The 21,475-nt window shown below is 26.4% G+C and overlaps 1 protein-coding gene across 1 annotated transcript in view; it reads left to right on the plus strand.

Moving 5' to 3' along the window:
* The window catches only part of LOC114129414 (EGFR adapter protein-like), a 136,120-nt gene that overhangs the window by 7,124 nt on the left and 107,521 nt on the right, over positions 1 to 21,475 (plus strand). Inside the window, exon 2 of the mRNA XM_050204750.1 lies at positions 11,295 to 11,378. Within this exon, the coding sequence (XP_050060707.1) occupies positions 11,295 to 11,378 (84 nt within the window). The remainder of the gene's footprint in view (positions 1 to 11,294; positions 11,379 to 21,475) is intronic.

A 21,475-nucleotide genomic window follows, 5' to 3' on the forward strand; every position in this document is an offset into this window, starting at 1 on the left:
AAGAAGCATTAAAATTTTAATTTATAAATTTAATATAAATTTAAAGGTGATTGATTTCATGTTGTACATACATTTATCAAATAATTTCGAAATATTTAACTTATAAAAACTGGTTACAGCAAAAAATTATATCACATAAACCGTTAAAAAAAAACCTAAACAATATTTTCTTATAACTCATATGTCATGTAGTAACATACACCATACACTACGATGATTTACAATAAAACCTAATTTTATGTACCTAGGTATAAGAATACATTCGATACCAATGGATTTTCTCAAATTATCATTATCGACTATTAATTTTGTATATTTACATTTTTATTCATGATATTTATCGTGTTTTAAAAAAACGTTTTTTTTCGCATTTAAAATTAATTAATTAAAAACGACTTTGTAAAAAAATAAATGTATATTTAACAGTTTAATTAAATATTTTTTTAATACAAAGTCGATTGTGCTTCAATAGCCATACTTATTTACTTGTTTACTTTTGATATTGTAAAATATTTACCAAGAAATGTTTCTAAAATATTCCATTGTGACTAAGTTTTGAAATTTGAAACACATTACAATTATATAAATAATTATAGCGTTTACAACTCATAATGATGGTTTTGATGATTTTTTTCAAAAAATTTGACTTGTAAAATTATGTCAATAAAAAATAATAGTATATGTTCGGTTATTTAAAAACGCGGGTGTTTAACAGACTTACGGGTAGTAGTATAATTGACCAAGTAATAGTTAGGTACATAGTTACATATACGTTTAAAAATTTAAAATATATTAATGATCCGTGAACGTTCGAAAATACAAACAGGTTTGTTGTGGTTTGCTTATTTATTCTATCCCACGTAAATAATATAATACGTACAAACAGAACGTTAGTGACGATCGCTATTTGGTCGTCTTCTGTAAGTCCGTTGTATTATGTGTCTATAATGTCTATATGTCAATGAGTATGTAATTATATTTTATTCTATTTTGCGCTATGTAAATTATTAACCTGACTCTTATTCGCTCTAAGATTTATTTGTTTTGTTAATTACCGTAAACCGGATGACATGTCCAGTGTCCACCGCTCTGAATCAATGAGATCACGAATAAAACTGTGCGATTATGTTATGTTAATTTGTTGTGTGAATGTGCGATTTGCCGTTGAAGAGAAAAAAAACGGTTTCCTTTTAAATAATTGTTATCGTATCACAGTCATGGTCCGAGATAATATATTATTTATAAGAGGAAGTCTCACCGGGGTTTGCAGTCGTGTTGTGCACTTATGTCTGTGTTTGTGTCTCGCTAAATTCTCTCTATCTCTGTCGTTTAGAAAAAAAAAGTAGACGATTATTTATAATTATATTATTCGTACATAACCGCGATAAATATTCTATAATGAAATAATTTAACTTGACGTAGAAGCCATTTGAATTAGTATATCTCTAGAACATAACTGTTTTAACATTTTTTTTTTTACCAATTTAATCTTTTTTTGTTTCAATCAAGTTGGCCGTGGATGAACCCAAGTGCTGAATTTGTGTTGTGATATTAAATATGAAAGCTATAATATGATGAAAAATAGTGTTTAATAAACGACTTTGAGCCATACAAAATGAATACCAAAATTAACTTATTTTTAAATCTCAATAGTTTACTTTAATTTATCTAATCGTTTTTCAATAATTTTTTTCCGTTATTTGAAAAATGACGGATGAATTCGAAAAATCGCTCCTTTAAAGTACCACTATAATAAATGGAGTTTTTTAAAAGATATATTATGGGAGCTATTACCATTCATTGATTTAAAACCAAACTAGTATTATTTATTTATTATTACTGTACATGAACTAGAGCGCATTGATGGATACAAGAATATTTTAATAGCTCATGATACATAACGTCATAAGTACGCAACCACCGTATACAGTGCTTAGTAAAATAAATTGTAACCTATAACCTTGCTACATTAATATAATATATGTATATAAAATAATGTGAATTTTATCAAGCACGCGGATTCAAAACGAGACAGTGTACTACAGTATATTATATTTTTTAATTTTATCGACATCAATCGATTATCGTTTGCTATAATAACTCTCATAGGTTAATCATACTATTATAATATATTGCCCGTGAGCAAAGAATAAAAAACAAAAAACAGAACAATCGCATTATCGTTTATCCTTCACACTATATGGCATTATGAGTTTGTATGCATGTATGTAAATTATAATTTGTACGTGCTCTAGTTAAAAAATAAACTTTATTATTAATATTATTTTCAATGCATATACTATATTATTATATTATATTATTTTTAATAAATTATTTGTCTTATAGACAACTTTTTAATTTTTATTACATACTTAAACATTCCCATAAAATGTTTAATATTATGTAGGTATAATAATATTGATTTTTTCCTACATTTTTCATTATTTTGTGCTTAATTTTACTCTTTAAAATAATAAATAAAGATTAGAATATTACTGACTTTGACAATAACGTTAAATTTGTTTTATTTCTTGAGAATATCTATTCTTTATGAGGATTTTTAACCAATACTATCCTATTAAACTATATCAATAAAATATTACTTATTAGATAAAATACAGTATATTGCATAAGCCATAGGTAATAGTATATTCGTGTATTTGTGACTTGTGTACACATTATATTTAAGACATAGTGAATACGGTCTATTGTAAAATATTATTAAATTATTGTGAGTATTATGTCTAGAAAAGTATTATATTGTTCTATGCCTCTACGATAACGGAACCTAAATATAATATCTTTTGTGGTCGCATTCGATCGGTTAGCAAAGATTTTCTCCCGACATTATCCGCGGTCGTATTTGATAATAGAATATATTAAGTAGACGATGGCCGAGGAATAGATTAATATAATACGTGTTTAATATTAACATTTTAAATAATTTATTTATAACGTAACGTGTCGTCGTATTAATAATATAATATGCGTTATTGCCATTGGCCAAATCAAATAACAAGGTATAATTTACAATAAAAGTCTGAACCGACCACGCATTATTTGTATTATTGTACTCACGTATAATAAAATAATAATAATTATATTATATTATACTCGCAGTTTAATATAATATCAGCTGGTCCATCGTCAATAAACACTGACATTACGACGTGTATACATCAATAAATGCTTTTTCTAGTAGACGATATTCAAATTTATCCATCACTTGTAAAACCAGTTCATAACCAATCGTTATAATTGTGTTTGTCTGTTTTTCTACATATTATACTGATATATTTATATAACTAGATAGTTACTGTAAGTTGTCACAATAAAGTATACATTTAGAAAAGTCTACGGATAATCTACAACAATCCAACGTAACAACTAACATTAAAATAAATTATGTATAATATATTATATAGTATCGTTTCCAACAAATTCAAGTAACATATTATATTTTACGCACAATTTTTTTTATTATTACTATTTTCAAAACACCCGTCATGGATGATTAAAGACATTACTAGGAGTAATACCGTTTTTTATAATATATATATATATATATATAGACTCACTGGGGCGAGTGCACGTGAAAAATTTAACTAAATATAAAATGTATCAAAAAAAATGAACATTAATCGTGCAATCTAAAACAAACTTAACAATTTTATAACAATTTAAACGTAAGTATAAAATGTTTTTTTAACATAATTCTTTAAATCTGCTACGCTATGAAAAATAAGCTTAATTGATATACTAATAAACAGCACAGGAATAACAGATTGTAATGACCTTTCATTGAGAATACTACGTCAGGATAGAAAATATACAAAATAATATGGTTGTATTTTTTTTTTCAAGAAAAAAGTTGATTTTTTTTAATACTCAAAGTTATTATAATACACACAATGTATATATATTTAATAATGCTAAATTACGCGTAAATACCTACCTATAAAATTGCATTATTTGTGTATATTGCATGAATACGATATGTTTATGTGGCACGTATAATATTATAAGTATTATTAATTAATATTATTTTTTTGTACACGCACAATTTATGAGAGGTTGGTAACGGATCAATTTATTTTAAAATTTTATAAGTGCATATAATAAACAGTTCAGGTTCCGAACGATTTTTTTTTTTTCGTATGTCGGTACGCAAAAAAAACTCGTTTTTATCAATAATGTTCACGCATGCCACGTGGACATCCAAAGAGAGCGAAACAAATTTACAATTACTGTAAATTGTCCTTTTTTCAAATCTAATAAGTGTCCACGTATGCTATATAATATGTATTATTAATATTGTACGTAGTTAGTATATACCCATATCGTCGTGCAATGCTTATATTATGTAAATAAGGAATAAGTTGTGTTTTTGGAAAGTTGATCGATTAGACTTACATGTTTACTTATAAATACATCCTAAGTGCCACTGGTATTATAATATTATTAAGACCCTCGTTGGACAGTGTAAACGCCATTGAATCAATTATTAATAAAATATACCTGTACACGCGGATGATGATGATGATAATGACATTGTTCTTAGCCTTAAGTCAGTAGGATGCACCTAAAAAAGCTACAATATTTTTTTTCTACTCTTACATATTGTTTCTAGACATTATACTCGTAGTTTAGACCTAAATCTAAACGGAACGGATAAAATGTTTATTTAAGAATATATAAAATTCACTGTTGCAACAACAAGTTGAGAACTTTTTTCGGTTTTACAATATGCAAATAGAATAATTAGTATCAACTATGTCGATGGCAATTTTTATTGAAAATCTTAATAAATTGAGATCCATATAATTCATTTAAGTTATTTAAAATATTAAATTTTGAAATTTAAATATAAGTTGTTTTTGTCTTAACTTATAAAATCATTAAAAACCCATGTATGTCATGTATGCGTGTATCATGTACAATTATTGACATACGAGTATTTTACTAATTTTAAAATGCACATACCAGTTTCATGCATTATTAAAACATGTATGTAAAATGTTTAAAAAATTATATACGTATATTATATAATATTATTTGCAATACACATTATAACATTATACTAGTTATTTTATAATACATCATTAAGAACATTTTTTTTTTTTTTTTACTTCAGAGATAAACACAATGCCAAAATGTATTTTTGTCGACATCGATAAAATAAATATATATTCTATCCTCGTTTTGCCGATTTATCAAAAACATAATTCCACTGGGGGGGCTTATTTTCATCATTGGTGATAGTTTAATTCTACAATAACATTAAAATATCGGTAATCCTATTTTTACAAAACACTATATACAGTTATACACATTATGTAAACTGATAAATAAATAATTGATAGCGTATGAAAAATTGAAAACTACTGGCTCCAACGTGCAACGGTCTGGGGCCCCCTAGCGGTTGAACAACATAATATTATAATAATATAATAGCTGTATTTCGTTGTTACTCAGTATAATGTAAATTATAATAATAAATTACACGCATAGGTACGTTGCACATACGTACATATACTGTCATCCGTAATATTATTTTATCAATAAATCTTCAGGCAAATAAAAAAAAAAATCATTCCTTCTGTAGTGGTTTCCAGTTTATTCGGAAAGAAACGTGCAATAAGTGATGACAATACTCGAGACCAAAATAAAAAATAACAGACCAGCAAAAATCAAACAAAATTTGATTTATATTTAAACATAACTCCTACAATGAATAGGTAACAGGTATCTTAAAACCGATTGGCCCAACACCATAAGCAGCCTAAGCGCATAAATTGTTTTGATGCTTACTTGCATTTAAATGACGAATTTCAGAACCGAACAGAGATATCATCAAACCTTTTTTTTTCTAAAATAATAATTGCATTTGTTATAAGCTCTTCTATATAGCACCTCACTTATTATTTCAATAAGTGTGCAATCTGCATAAACGAAGAACCTAAAATAAAATCACAACATCATAACATTATAATAGATAGAATACGAGCATAATATATATCACAGAACCTGTATTGATTAATATCTATATCACAATCCATATAACAGTGATTCTTGTAACCTTTATTTCGTATGCTCTCCAAGGTATTTATTCTATTTTTCATTTTACTTTTACATTTTTTACTAACATATTTTGTAGTTCTTGAGAGTTGAGACAAATTATTTACTGTATAACATTTTTAATAATAATTATAGGCACCTATATGGCGTTTGCCAAGAATAGTAATTTACGTAAAAAATGTATTTCAAAAATGAAAATATTTCATTAATTTTTTTATGACTCAATAAATTATAAAACTACTATTCATAAACGACATAAACCAAAATTAGTTAAGACTTAAAAAATCTGCTTTATAAAAGTAATAATTAGGGCTCGGATTCTAAAGTATATAATAATCAACAAAAAAAGCACACGATTGTTTTAAAAATGCAAAAAAGAGGGATACTTATTCAAAAAAAAAAAAAAAAAGGATGACTAAAAATTAACATAAACTAGTTATAAAAATGAATAAAAAGATTTGAAAAATTAAATTAAATTAAGAAAAAAAAAAATTATTTACCATGTAGGTATTTCCCTGGATTTTCAGTAGGTAGGTATGAAATTGACTCCATTGTCCGACAGAATATTTTTATACGTCATAGAAAACGAACTCTCTACACATCCATTGGTGATCGGTGCATACTTCATACCAGGAGTTTCAAATTACAACACTAAATCTTAAATTTTTGAAACGATCGATATCGATGTTATAGGCATACTGACCGTATAGGTACTGCAGGCTATATGAAAATCGATAATCTATAGGTATGTTTTAAAATATTTAATAAAAAAGCCGATAACGAAAACAATAACAACCCAATATAATAATAACAATAATAATTTTGTCCACATTCTGGGTTTTTACATTTCTTATTAATTTATTTGTTTTTATAAAAATTGGATAATAAACATAATATTATAAAAATCCACAAATGAAATAATTTTGAAAAAAGCAATACAAAGTAAAAAACAAAATAAAAAAAATTGGTTTATATGGAATCATAATGACGTGATACGAATGTATGTATAAAAATTAGAAAATTAGATCTCTATCTCATGTATAAAAAACAAACATAATATATCTTTAAATTCCATTAATAATTAATTAAGTAATGTGCAAATGTAGAATTTCATAAATTTTGTAAAATTATTATAGAAGCGTTCTGATATCATTTTTTTTATTTTTCAAGTCTATTTATAATTTATTCTCGTTCAGTTATTTTGACACACAGTATAGACACGGTGATTAATGTAAAACAAATTAATGATAAGAAAAAAATTTAAACACGATAATATGACAATGATCAATGATGAATGGTTAAGACTTTTTGCAATGTGTTCCGTTTTATAGCAGTTAGTTGTAGCCGCATGGACGATAACAATAAATAATATGTCGCATATTATGTTATTATAATATCACTATGCAAATGAAAAACGCGAGCTATAAATGGCTTATAGACAACCCAAAACAAAAAAACCTTATCCGTCGACAGTGCTATTTTCTGCGAAAATATATTTTTTTTTAATATTCCCAAATCGGTTTCTCACGACGTATGTGAAATTTTCAGTAGATAACAATATTGAAATATTATGTAATGTAAAAATATACACCACAAGCTAAATAGAAAGAGTTCTTAATATAACTATTTTAGTAGATTGGACCACAAGTATTTACAGTTCTGAACATCTCAATAATTTCAATTGATTGTGATATATAAATAATATTATAATTTGTACGTGTTAAATATTTATTGGTATACGTTAAATAATTTTATACTTGTTCAAAACAATCCAAAGTTTGAAAAGTTTACATTTAACAGAGTTTGAGAAAGGGTAAATCTACGGCCTTTAATTTGTCACGTTTTGACGTACCGCGGACGTGCGGGATCAGTTATAAATTATACCTAATGGAATAAAAAATGAAAATGTGAATTTTAATTTTTCTTTTAATTAAAATAAACACTATATAAAATATAAATGGTTAAGTCAGACGATTCTGCATAACGAATAGATAATCTCTGAAATGAGATTTACTTAAAAAATGTGTAAGTGCGTTCACTGGCCAATGATCAAAATATCAAAGATCAGCAGCTGTTACGTTGTGTACTATAATGTGTAGTACCTATGTGTAATATACTATATGTGTATACAACGTTACCCGTGCCGTGTACCCATACCGTACGTCATAGTTATTGTAGTTGTGTTATATTATAATATATTATTTATAACGCAAAACAATACGAAATTCGATCCGAACGAAAAAAAAATAACAACGGTTTAAACCCGTTTTTTAGACATACCGTCTGAAATTATTCGAACGGGTTAATAATATTGTGCCCTAAATCGTTGTTAAAAAAAAATAATAACCACTGATGTACACAAACCAACGATTTTCGAATATTTATACACAGGTGATTTGACGTGGCGATTTACAGATAACATATGGGAAATATTATCTATTAAGATCGCTGTGTAAGGTCAAACTAATCAATGTCTTTGTTACAGCACTAAATCGTATAAAATCTCTTTGTGAAATTATTCAGGAATTAAAACAGTATTTGTGTGTAAGTCAAAAAAAAAAAAAATAATAATAATAACTAAAGCAGGGTTATCTTTAAAAACATTAATTTAAATGCTTTAGAAACGAAAAATGAGAACATTTAACTAGAAATTATTGGTAATTTTCAAGCAAAACACGTGCTCATTATGGCATGTAAATTAACAATAATCAATCAATAGCTTTTCGTTCTATAATAGGTATGCGTTTATTTTATAATGTGTAAAGTATAAGTAAAAAAAAATGTATAAATATTATTAACAATATTACTACTACTTTAAAGTGGTTGTATAAATATTGATAACTACGTATTATAGTAGATAATATCGACAAATTAGTCTTATAATTACTATATTGTCATATTGATACATTATATATAAAAATATATGATAATAATTATTGTTAAAAGCATGTACCTATTTGCGAATTTATCAATTTGTTATATTATTATTATTAAGTCACGATATCGTATGCTGTTAAGCTTACTCTTTAGTCATATATACTAAATCGTTAACATTATTACTACCTTTAAAATAATGGCTATTGGCCAACAATATAGATAGCTGATTATTTTTAATAGTTTCTTTATCGAGATTAAATTTTATATTATAGTATCGACTACCTGTAGTGTAATTTTGTGTTGGAATATTTTGTCGGTTGTTTTTAGACTGATTGAATAAAGGATATATTAATACAGTTTATATATTTCAATAACATATCAATGTTATACAATTGCAAGATATTTTCGACATGTGTAGAAATATGAGCACATTATACGATGTTGATCTTTGAAAAGTAACTCACTTTTAATAAAGATTGCTTTGAAATTTATCTTCTATTATAAATTTATTAAAGTCATTGACTAGCTTTATATCAGCTTAACCATTTACGATTTTTAACAGTCAAATAATTAGCTTTTTTCGTTTATGTCCATTGAAATGTTATACCATTTTAGTAGTCTGTAGGCTTTTCACAATAGTAGTTTTTGGTTGGCAAATATATTTTTATTCAATAATGTAGTCGTTTGTTTGAACTGTTCGCCCTCAATAACGACTGTCAAACCAAAATTGCGCCTTTTATTTGATCAAAAAATCTCGTATGTCTGTATAATACTGTCAATATAATATATACAGTTGTCAGCAATAATCCAACATGCATAAAAAATATGTATGACCGTATGGGTCAACTTGATTCTTATTATTAATATTGAAAACAATAAGTAATGAATCCGTCGTGACGTTTAATTCGAAGAAGAAATTCATCACAACCTATATAATACTTGTATCTATTATAAATATAGATTATATTAATCTTAATTATTCTGAGTTGATCGTGAGACGATGATAAACTAATCATACATTTTAAAATACTACTTTAACCGCTACAATTTTTACATCAAATGATTAAATAAATACCATTTAGACACATATTTCATGTAAGTTTACAACACATTCCTTGATGAACATAAGCTCTGGGGGACGTAAAGCTCGCGCGATCTAGTCATTATACTGTGCGTTACACTTGATGGAAGGTCGGAATTGATCGCTATTTGACGTAGATGGCACAACTATTTTAGCAAACAATTGTTTAACAAATATGATCTTTTGCAGATAAAAATTCTTAATATTAAATCAAAAAAAAAAATTCTTTTTTTAAGCTTTTACATAGATTTCTAATATATTCAAAGTTTTTTTAAAGTGAGGTTTGCTTATAACTTATAGGTTATATAATACCTATTATTATATAATATTTATTTATTATAATAAATAAGCTTATTGAATGGGTTGAATGAAGAAATTCAATTTTGAATACAATTTGTAATTAACATTTTCAAAAAATCATTAAAATCAAAAAAGTTTATTTTTTATAACCAATACTATAATATTATGATGTTATATCAGAAACGCGATGATCGTAATGAGTTGGGCCATTTTAATATCGTTGTTTTTGTTGTTTTATTAACATATACCTATAATTTTTAAATTAAAACGTTGTCGTCCGTAGACCGAACACATCTCGCGGAAAAAATTGCTTTTTTTTATTTTTCTAATGGACTTCCAGTCCCATCCCAGTTATCGTATAATATATAATAATATAATCTCTGTACAATAATAAGTGATGTTGCGAAGATACTATCGTGTAAACACAAACGGTACTATATATATAGGTATATATATTATACGACCACCGGAATAAAAAAAAAAAAAAAAAAAAACGTGTAATACGAGAAAACCGAACGAGCTGAGTGTATAATATACATATATATCTAAAACAATATATTACAATACCCGTCATCGTTTATACATATATATATATATATATAAATATATTTATATTATATAGGTATATCCTGGTGCACTGCAATATAACGTAATATTATACACTTTATATATTATTATTATACTCGCGAGTTCATGAGTGGCGACCGTCGTCGTAGGGAATGTCTTGCGCGCCTCGTACATTACAATATATTATATACAATAATAATATGTAGGCATGTATTATGTACGTATACTATATGATATCGGTAAGTGTGTGATACTTACGTGTATCTATACTGGCGTAATAATAAGCGCACGAGTTTGGTCGTCGTGTATATATAGGTACGTTTAAGTAATAAAATATATTATATTATATCGTTTTTACTATTGGTTTTTTCCTTTTTTTTTTCTGTTACAGTACACCGGATCCGTAGCGGTCAACTGTCACGATCAGATGGCACGAGTCGAATTCGTTAGAAACCTAATGGCCAAACACAGAAAGGTATATTATATTATCACTATAATAGTAACATTATAATTATTATACATTAAATAGGTATGTGGTAATAATATATACCAATCACCGTTCACGATGTTTCTTTATTACTTATGCGTATGAATGTGTTACGAGACGCACACGTTAGATTGACGTGTACAGATGTACAGTAGAACACAAACGACGAATATTGAGTATAGTAAAAACTTAAAGTCTTAAGTATATTCCGTTAGTGTTATAACTACTAAAGACTAAAGTTTTCCAAGTGGAACCCAAGACATAAAGACCAAAACGTTCCGTTCCAAAATTTTGTGGATAATTTAAATGTATTAACCTCTCGGATTCTCGGTAGTCTTTTTATACTACCATTTGATGCCACTTAACTATAATTTCAATTTATTCAAAATATATAACTTCCATTTTCAACTTACTATACGTTAAATATGTATAAATAAATATTACGTACCTATGTATCAAAATTTATTGTGGAATTACATCCTTCGATATTTCCACAAAGGAATCATCCACTCCATCATAAATTAATATACCTGGTGGTTAAGTGTTAAAACAGTAAATGAGACTATGTTTAAAAATAAATCTTGTTAGGTATAAACGGGTCTCCAAACTTTGTTTATAGATAGATATAAGGCAGAAATTAGGGTGATAATTGCAAAAAGGTTTACCTTAGCTTTGTGAGTCGATTACAGAAAGTAGAGGAATTTCTAATTATATTAGCTATCTATATTCTTGTCGATATTTAAAAAATGCAAAAAAAATAAAAATAATAAATAGGATTTTTTTTTTTTTAATTGAAAAGTTTCTATGTTGTATTCAACGCATTATCGTAAAGTTCGTAACCGTATACTTTTGTAATGATTATAATAATATTAAATTATAATATACGAAATGTCGATTATAGAAAAATAAAATCGATCTCTGGCGATAGGTGCCTATCAGTGTAGAAGACATAATCCTAAATAATTGTATTATGTTTAAAAACTGTAAAACGGACTTTTTACAACTGTACTATAAATATTTTCAGAAAATTAATGATATTATACAACTATATGAATTATATTTGGGCCACACGTCAAACTATTATAATATAGTCTATTAAAATAGAAATTTGTGCTTTATAGTACAATAATATCACTGTGCCACACATATATAGAGGTTCGATGTGCTCACAATGATATTTGTTTATCAAACGTGTGTATTTATTGAAATTATATTTACACACATCGAATACAAGAGTCGATCGGAATTCTCTCCAACTCAGCTCAAATATTATCTTACAAAACTGTGTTTATCGCAGGAAACAAAACTATACACTCGCTTATGTGACCTTTGGATTTATTTTGATTTTGGACAAAGTGTCGACACGTGTGTACATATTTAATAAAGCACTTAAACGTATACTTGCAGGTACATCGCGGTCGAGTATCTGTAGTTATAATGACTACAGTCATCCATGTGACTATATTATTTTATAATATTCATTTATAACAGAAAGAAAAAAATCTGCTCCTACACATATGCAGAGTATTGTTTAGTCGTATCTATTATAATGCAAAATATTCCATTTTTATTCTATCAGTTCAAACAGAAGTGCTATAGTGTTTGCTTCCCGGTCGTTTGTGACGTTGTATTTTAACAGTAGTTTTGGTTCTTCTCTGCAAAACGTTGAACGTAAAGGATAAAAATGAATGTCGAGTACAATATTAAGATTCACGGAAAAAGTACTCGTATTAAAAATAAAATAATAACTTTTTGATAGTAACTACCTTTAAAAAATAATATTGGATTTTGTAATAATAAAATATAACCGAGTTCAGGTTATTTAAAAAATAAAACCTACATTTTGATGAATACCATTTTATAAGCCACTATGTTTTTCGAAGTTTCAGTATCACTTATTTTTATTTTATTAGAGTTTGGTAACGACCTATGAATGTGATCAACCTAAAATGATAAAACGTAATACATTTTTATTGCCACCGTCCATTATATTTTGTTTTAAGATCAATCGATTGAGAATCATTTAGTCCATTAAGTAAACATAATATAAATATATATGTACATACGAGTATATATAAATTTAAAGAATGGTAGGTACAAATATCCATACAATAATATTTTGAAACAAAAAATGATCTATAATTATATAATAATATGATATCGTATATTGTAATATATACCGAGGAGTTGGCGTAAAATTTGCAGTATAAGAACTTCTAGTCACGACGAGATCGAATGAAGAGTGCGCAAAAATAAAAGTCTTGATAATAATGGTCGTGGAAACCAATACACCGAAGCGAACACATGCGTTATATTTATGTATGTTTCGAAATAAGTAGAATAGTTTTTTCCGTATTCTTTCGCAGACCTCTGTGCTACGTAATTCACTAAAATCACGCACACAATAACTTTTAAGTCGAATTCGTAGGTATAATAATAATTATGGAGTGTAGTTCTCTATACACCGTGTATATATGTAATATTATAACATATCATTAGTCGTTGACAAAAATGTAAATCACATTCTGGATTTTTGTTCGTTATTTTATACGATTTTACTGAATATAGTAAATATTATAATATGCTAGCGATTGTCGGTGACCGCGTCCTAATCTCTGCTGCCATCGATCGCCGCAAAGACGTCGAGGAATTCATTATCTCGATACGAGATGACTTTTCAGGCGAGATATCCGGTAACAAAATAATAAATATTGTTATGGTTTTCTCGCCGAAAACGACGCAATTGTTCCCTATGTATATAAGATACACCTATTATATTATATTATATTATTATGACCGTATCGGCGAACGAGATTTGTGTAAATTATAAATGCACACATTATAATATTATATATACCTAACTACTATCCAAGTCGCGTACGTATTTTTATAATGCGTTTATTCGCACGGATAGACTCTCGGTCGACGTTATTATAATAATATGTATATTACAATGTAAAAGTATTCGGCCGAAGTGATTCTATATCAGTTGCAGCCTACATTTGATACAATGTTAAAATATACCTGGTTACCCGTCGAGTTGTGCCAGTGCGGATTTTTTTTTTTATTTCGACTCTCGTATTTATGGTGCCGGGGTTAGGGACGTTATCTCATTAAACACATCATGAACATTAAAAACAGTTGAATAATAACGGTTGTTTTCACTTGTCACTCGTGCGCATATGATAATTTTCAACAACAATAGGTATTTTAAAAACAAACATTTCCACCAACTGTAATCCTACATTACGATATAAAAACTAAATAATTCAAATATTTTGATTACGTATTTAAAAATAATCTTTTTGTTCGGCTTTTGAATAGTTTTCTATAAACCCTTATTGTACAATCTTGATCATAAAAATATTTACTTCAAATGACACTTAATATAAAATATAGGTATTTATTTATTGTTTATTTTAAGGAAATCTACAATCTATATACAGTTTTGCATAATAAGAATAAGTTCGATTAAAGATGGAAAAATATACCTCACAGTAAGTCTTAAGACTGTAGCGAGGTTAGTTAGCGGTTACACCCTACAAAGTGACAGTTAACTCAAGTACCAAATAACTTGTAGCAATATAATTTAAATTTAAAACCTTATTGACTAGGTACCAAATAATAATTGCGTACGATCACACATGTAATTGCAGCCCGAGGCTCATAAAGATATATAGTTATATAATTGAGTCAGTATAATAATTTCGATGTTTACGATACTTTTACCATAATTGAAAAAAATAAGTTTCGGATATATTATTATAATATTTTCTATAATTTGAAATAATCTATATTATAAAAGCAAGTCCCGATTTTTTGTCACGCATACAAATCCACACCGTTAAACATATCATCACAACAATTTTACTGTTATACCTGACAGTTTTAGTAACACTTTCGTAAGAGAACATGTCCAATATTTTGACATTTTCAGATTTTTACAGAAATATGTTATTTGCATCTAAACACACTACGTAATTTGGTGTAAAAATGAAACATATCTACGTGGTCCTATACTAACAGTATGTTTATCTTTATTTCATTTATTTCAAAAAGGTAACATAATAAGTTACACAAAGTAAGTTTTAACCTAACCTAAGATTAACCTAAATTAACCAAGTCTCTCGACTGGAAAATTTGAATTTTGACGTATATATATAATATTATAATATAGTATATTAAAATAATTATTTAAAGCGTACCTAGTTAAACAATCAACCACGTTCGACTTCAGAATGTGTGTATACAATCAACGATGAATCAATTATTATTGTAAACGAATATGAGATGTTGTAAATGGCTCAGTGCTTTGAACGGTCCTACGGTGTTTGAAATATAGTTCACTGCGTTCTAACTACGACTGACGACCTTAATATTGAGACTAGAATAGTTAAAACGCATCCATAATAATATTAACCAATAGAAAAATAGTATTGTATAAGTCAGTAGCGCGCTGATTGGCTGTATGATGCGAAAACCCACAAAATACCACGCCTAATGTTATTGTTTAATAATCATTATTATTGTTATTCATTTAACGACGTTATAATATTATTATATAATATATTTCCCGGGCGTAAGAATAATTATTTTAATGTGAGAAAAAAAATTGTTTTTATCATCTATAAGTATATTAATGAGAATTTATAAACACTTTAAATTATTATTATTATTCGTAGGTATAAAGTATGTACATTTTATAGCAGTTTATGATCCAAATAACTATAAGACAAAGAAGCAGTACCACAATTTGTGCAAACAACTATCCACGGGGCGAAACACGCAGGTGACAGCCAGTATAACATGATATTGCCTGGTGTTTATTTAAAAAATTTACAAATACGCATTACTATCGAAAACAAATATATTTAACAATAATTTATTATAATAAAAAGTATGTATGAAAAAAAAAATAGGAAATTATTCTACATAAAAAATTACCAAGCCAATTATGTTTGTATAGTCTGAAATAATGAAGAATTAATTAATAATATTTATGATACAATAGTATGTTTGGGACGTATAAAGGTAAATAAAATTGATATTAAGAGTGGAAATATAATAATATATTATAAAATGTGAAATGGTCGTTAAAAAGAATAAAAAGAACACTTAAGAAATATGAAGTATAATATGATTGGTGTAATGGTGTCACAGTTTCAAAAGCAGTTTTGTTTTGTTTAGTGTACATAATAAAGTAGAGAAGATATTTGTATATAATGTAGGTACTTCTCATGAATATTCTATAACTTTACTGAATTATTATTCTTTTACTTGCGAACTTAACTTAAAAAAAATCGCATTATACACATTATGTATACGATAACAATTCTATACTTACTACTTAATTGGTGTAGATATTCATCCAATAAAAACTATGTCCGTTGGTACAATATATTTAACGTCATAATGTAATATTTAATGAACAGTTTAAACTTTAATTGTTTAATAAAAATCAAATACGTATAAAACATAAATTTTGATCTGAAATTCAATTCAATTTTAATACAATTTAAATACACATGATTATGTCCATGAAGTTGGCCTACGGGCTACGACGTAAGAAACTCAAAACCAATCGTCAAAATATTGATATAGATTTTTCGAAACAATCAGACATAGAAATTAAAGTGCTTTGTGAAATTAGCATTCCGTAATAGTTATTCCATTTATAGCATATAATATAATATTTATAATATTATAAAAATATATTTAGAAATTCCAATAATCAATCTATTATAAAATTAACTTGTAAAATATTGGCATGTTTTTTAAATCAATCGGACTAAGTTGGGGATTAACTTTACACACACAATTACTATGTAATAAGATACAATATTTATTTATTTTATATTAATAATAGAAATTCATTGATATTCAAAATCGTAAAAGTTGCATCAATAAATATTTATTTTTGAGTAAGCAAATATTAGAAATACATATTATAATAAGTCTTATCTCATTATTATTCGGTGTTAATATTATAATGTATTCACCGCATCTATATTTTCCATTTATATTGTGAACAACGATGTTGTTACTTATTTATCAGGAAATAACGACCAATTACTTGGTATACTTACCTTATATATACTTATTATACCTTACTAGTCTAACCACACCTAAGGGCTAAATAAATGTGTATTTTTAAACCAATACAATGTATATATATATATATATATATTCATCTACGATACGGTACTCCGTAATATTGTTTTCGCTTGTTGCACAAAATTTAACAAGACATTTCTTTTCGATTGGGGTGTATAACGAAATCATACATGATGATACTGCTGTATTATAATCCAAATATTATAGATATATATTTATAATCATAAAGGTAAAAATACATTTTTGAAATAATAAATTATTTATTAATTTAACTCGATTCGCTGATTTTTAAACTCTATACACTTATATGTTATAAAAACCAAGAAGTGATAAAATTGTGTCATGTCTTAGTTTTTAAAGTTTTATTTAAATAGATATGACAAATTATAATATAGCATAAAAATATTTCATAAACATTGATAATTAAGTATTGCATAATATTATAACGACGTGATAATACACATAATATGTTGGTAATCGATTTTACATATTTTATTGATACATTTTTTAATCCAAAATGTCGTTAACGTCAGTTATGTTGTCGCCGTCCAATTACAAAGTTGAATTTGAACTAGTATATTATTTATACTGTATAGGATACCTACAGAAAAACTTTTTACCATCGAGGAAAACATTTGACATGGAAACTAAATAAAAAATAATATTTATCTCGGAGAGGAAAAAACGGTCGTATTTCATTAAATCTGTTTTCATAAAAAACCCACCGCTGATACCTGGTCGTCTTATTATAATCCAAAGGCTTATACTTTGATTATACGTACAACATGTATTGTGAAAATGTTTAATGTATAATATGTCATACACGCAATAATCCGATGTAGTGATTCGTGCTAGTTATACTCATATTTAACGTTAAAGTATACGTTATTACATTATATACATTTATATTTTTTATATTATATGAAATAATTATAAGTGGGCACCTATATCATTATTAATTTTATGTATGACGTGTTAAATGAACATTTTCTACCATACAATATTTTAAGCGTACTCGAAATTGTATGTTTTAGAAACAATTGTGTGTTTGTTAATAATAGTAATATATATATTTCATTTTCTATGAATATAAAAAAAATTCTAATAACAATTAATCTTCGTTTTATTTAGTCTAATTGATCAATTAATCACTTCATCGGCGTATATGAATAATATAATTAACCAAATTAAAATATATTCATATGTATATAATATATAAATATTATAAATTCAGTAATCATATGTCATGATTATACAATTATCACGTAAATAAATGTCAATATCAAAAAATAGTATTGGCCCATGGCTTAAAGGATTGATACAATCACTTCTACTCCACCATATTATAACATCTGTTCTAAGACTTTTACGTGATTTGTTTGATAATTGTTTTTAAATTTATTATAATCGTTTATTGTTCAAAATAATATATTATTTCGATACTAATATTATATTAACAGTCTTATAATCACACGGCGTTTTAGTTAGGCTTTTCACGTACATTCTGGTCATGTAGTACGTTTACACAGCGTTATATTATTGTATCGTATTATTACAATATATTTCATTCAATTTATTATTACTTTATTAATACAATTTTATACTTTGATTTTTTATTATATAAGAATATTTTTTTTTTACATCTATATGACATTTAGGTACTTCAAATATCTTAAATGAGCATACTTAGCAAGTATTAAAATTTCAATTAGACGTTGTTACCCATCACTTATCGATTCATTCGAGTAATTATTGTTTTATCTCTTTTCAAATAAACCACTTACCTCCTTATCCACTTTTTTCATTTAAAAAATTATCTTTATATTCTTTTTTTAGAATTTTAACTGCACAAATACTTAAAACTTAATTGTCAACAATTGATCGAAATTCGATCGATGATCTTCTCCGGGCACTATAAATTAAACAAATCATATTTTCTATTATCGTATATCTACTACTTTAGTGATATATTATTTAAAATAGATTATGATGATTGATAATATTTGTAAAGGACAATCTTATATTTTTATATCTATACAAAATAAAAGTATATATTAGATATTTATATACATATAATAACACTCGTTACTCATAGAATTTTCAACTTTACTATAATAATATGTAAGTACAATGTACATACTATAATAAGTTTAAATTTGGTTTAAAATAGCTAGCTGAAGTATTTAATAAATATAGTTAATACATTTTTTTCTTTAATATTTAACTATACAAATTAGTACGACTTAATAATAGTTAATTTTTTAAATTTAAAAAAATAGAATAGTTCATAAGGTATTAAATTTCCGACAAGAACTTCGTTATCTTTGAACCAAATGTTATTTTCATTTACCGGGACTGCTCGAAATGTTATACGAAGACGTAGAAAGTTCCTGACGCTTTACTTCCGTTTTATTTCCGAGTTGTGCCATAACAATGTATTTTACAATATTTATGCTGACGTTGTCGGTAGTTTTACAGTTGACTTGATATGCGTATTGCTGATCTTCACTTCCTATTAAAGATGTTTACGAGTTATGAACCTATGTGGATTACGCATCCATTCGTACATAGTTACGACCCATTGTTGTTAAACAACAATTATACTTATATTATCTGTTTATCATATTGTTATCTAATATATCGTTAATTTATTTACCATCATAATTTCAAAAACCTATCAACTCTTTACTCTGTTAGTCTACTAAATTTAATTTTAAGCCATCGAAAAATAATAATAATATAATTTTACGTACCTACATACTACGAATGCTGTAATAATATAAAATTTATAAATATATAAAATAATTTATCAGCGTTTTAAACATCGATTACAATAATTTTCAACGCACGTACTGGTGACTGTCGTATATGGTTGTAGCCCGTAGGCTTTATAGACAATATTTTGTACTATAATATCTTACTTATATTTTATTTTATAAGAAATTAATTATCATCTACGCCCTATGAAAATTTTAGGTACCAGCATAACATTTTTATTTTGGTTTTTAACGACTTAACGACACCGTATTTGCATTGTGTTCGACGGAATTTCGATAGCCATTTGAAGAAAACTGATAAATGGGACTTAGTAAGTGATCTGAAATTTTTCAGGATCACTGAATATAATAATTATGTATGTTTACGAAGTCATTCATCTTTCTAAATATCTATATAATATGATATTTAAAATCTAATTACGCATATACACAGACAATTTAAAATAAAAATCAATATTTTCTATGGGTGAACAGTGGTAGTGCGTATAGAAAAACGTAATAAAACATTTTTAAGCCTTTTGTGCTCCTGTGAGATTGTGTAGATGAAAATTATCGATGAAAAATAATATTTTTTTCCTGCTTAACTAAATCCTTTAACAATAATGGTTCATATCTACTTCGCTGAATCCCAATTTATTGACATCACAGTTCACCGAAAAAATCGATTTTATAATATTTTTAAAACATTCTCATTTCACCAATATTTGTTTTATATTCGTTTTAATAAATTTCATACTAAATATACCAGATTAATTATCTTTTAACAATATTCTAAATTCACTGACAGACAATAAGTATAATTATAATATTATATAATATAGGTAGTTTGCTTATGGACTTTATACACAAAGTTCCATTTTTTTTTTTTTTTTAATTCCAAGCAAAACAATGAATCTAATGACTGATTGTATGTAATTATTTTTTTTCTATCCGTCATAACTTTTTGGAGCAGTAAAAATTTTTAATTTGCCTAACCGTTTTTTAATTTGAGAGTGGATTCTAGTATCGAATATTAATTTATATTGAATATCGAATTTGGTGATAGGATAACATTGATAACTATGATATATGAGCTGTGTAATTGTAACTTCGAAACGGGACCCAACGTTCAATTTTTAAAATTAAAGTATACCATTTTTGGGGACGTAAGTAGTATGCAGCTAAATTAAATTTGATTTCAGTATTATAAAGAGA

Source organism: Aphis gossypii, chromosome 3 (genome assembly GCF_020184175.1).
Source record: "Aphis gossypii isolate Hap1 chromosome 3, ASM2018417v2, whole genome shotgun sequence".
NCBI lineage: Eukaryota > Metazoa > Arthropoda > Insecta > Hemiptera > Aphididae > Aphis > Aphis gossypii.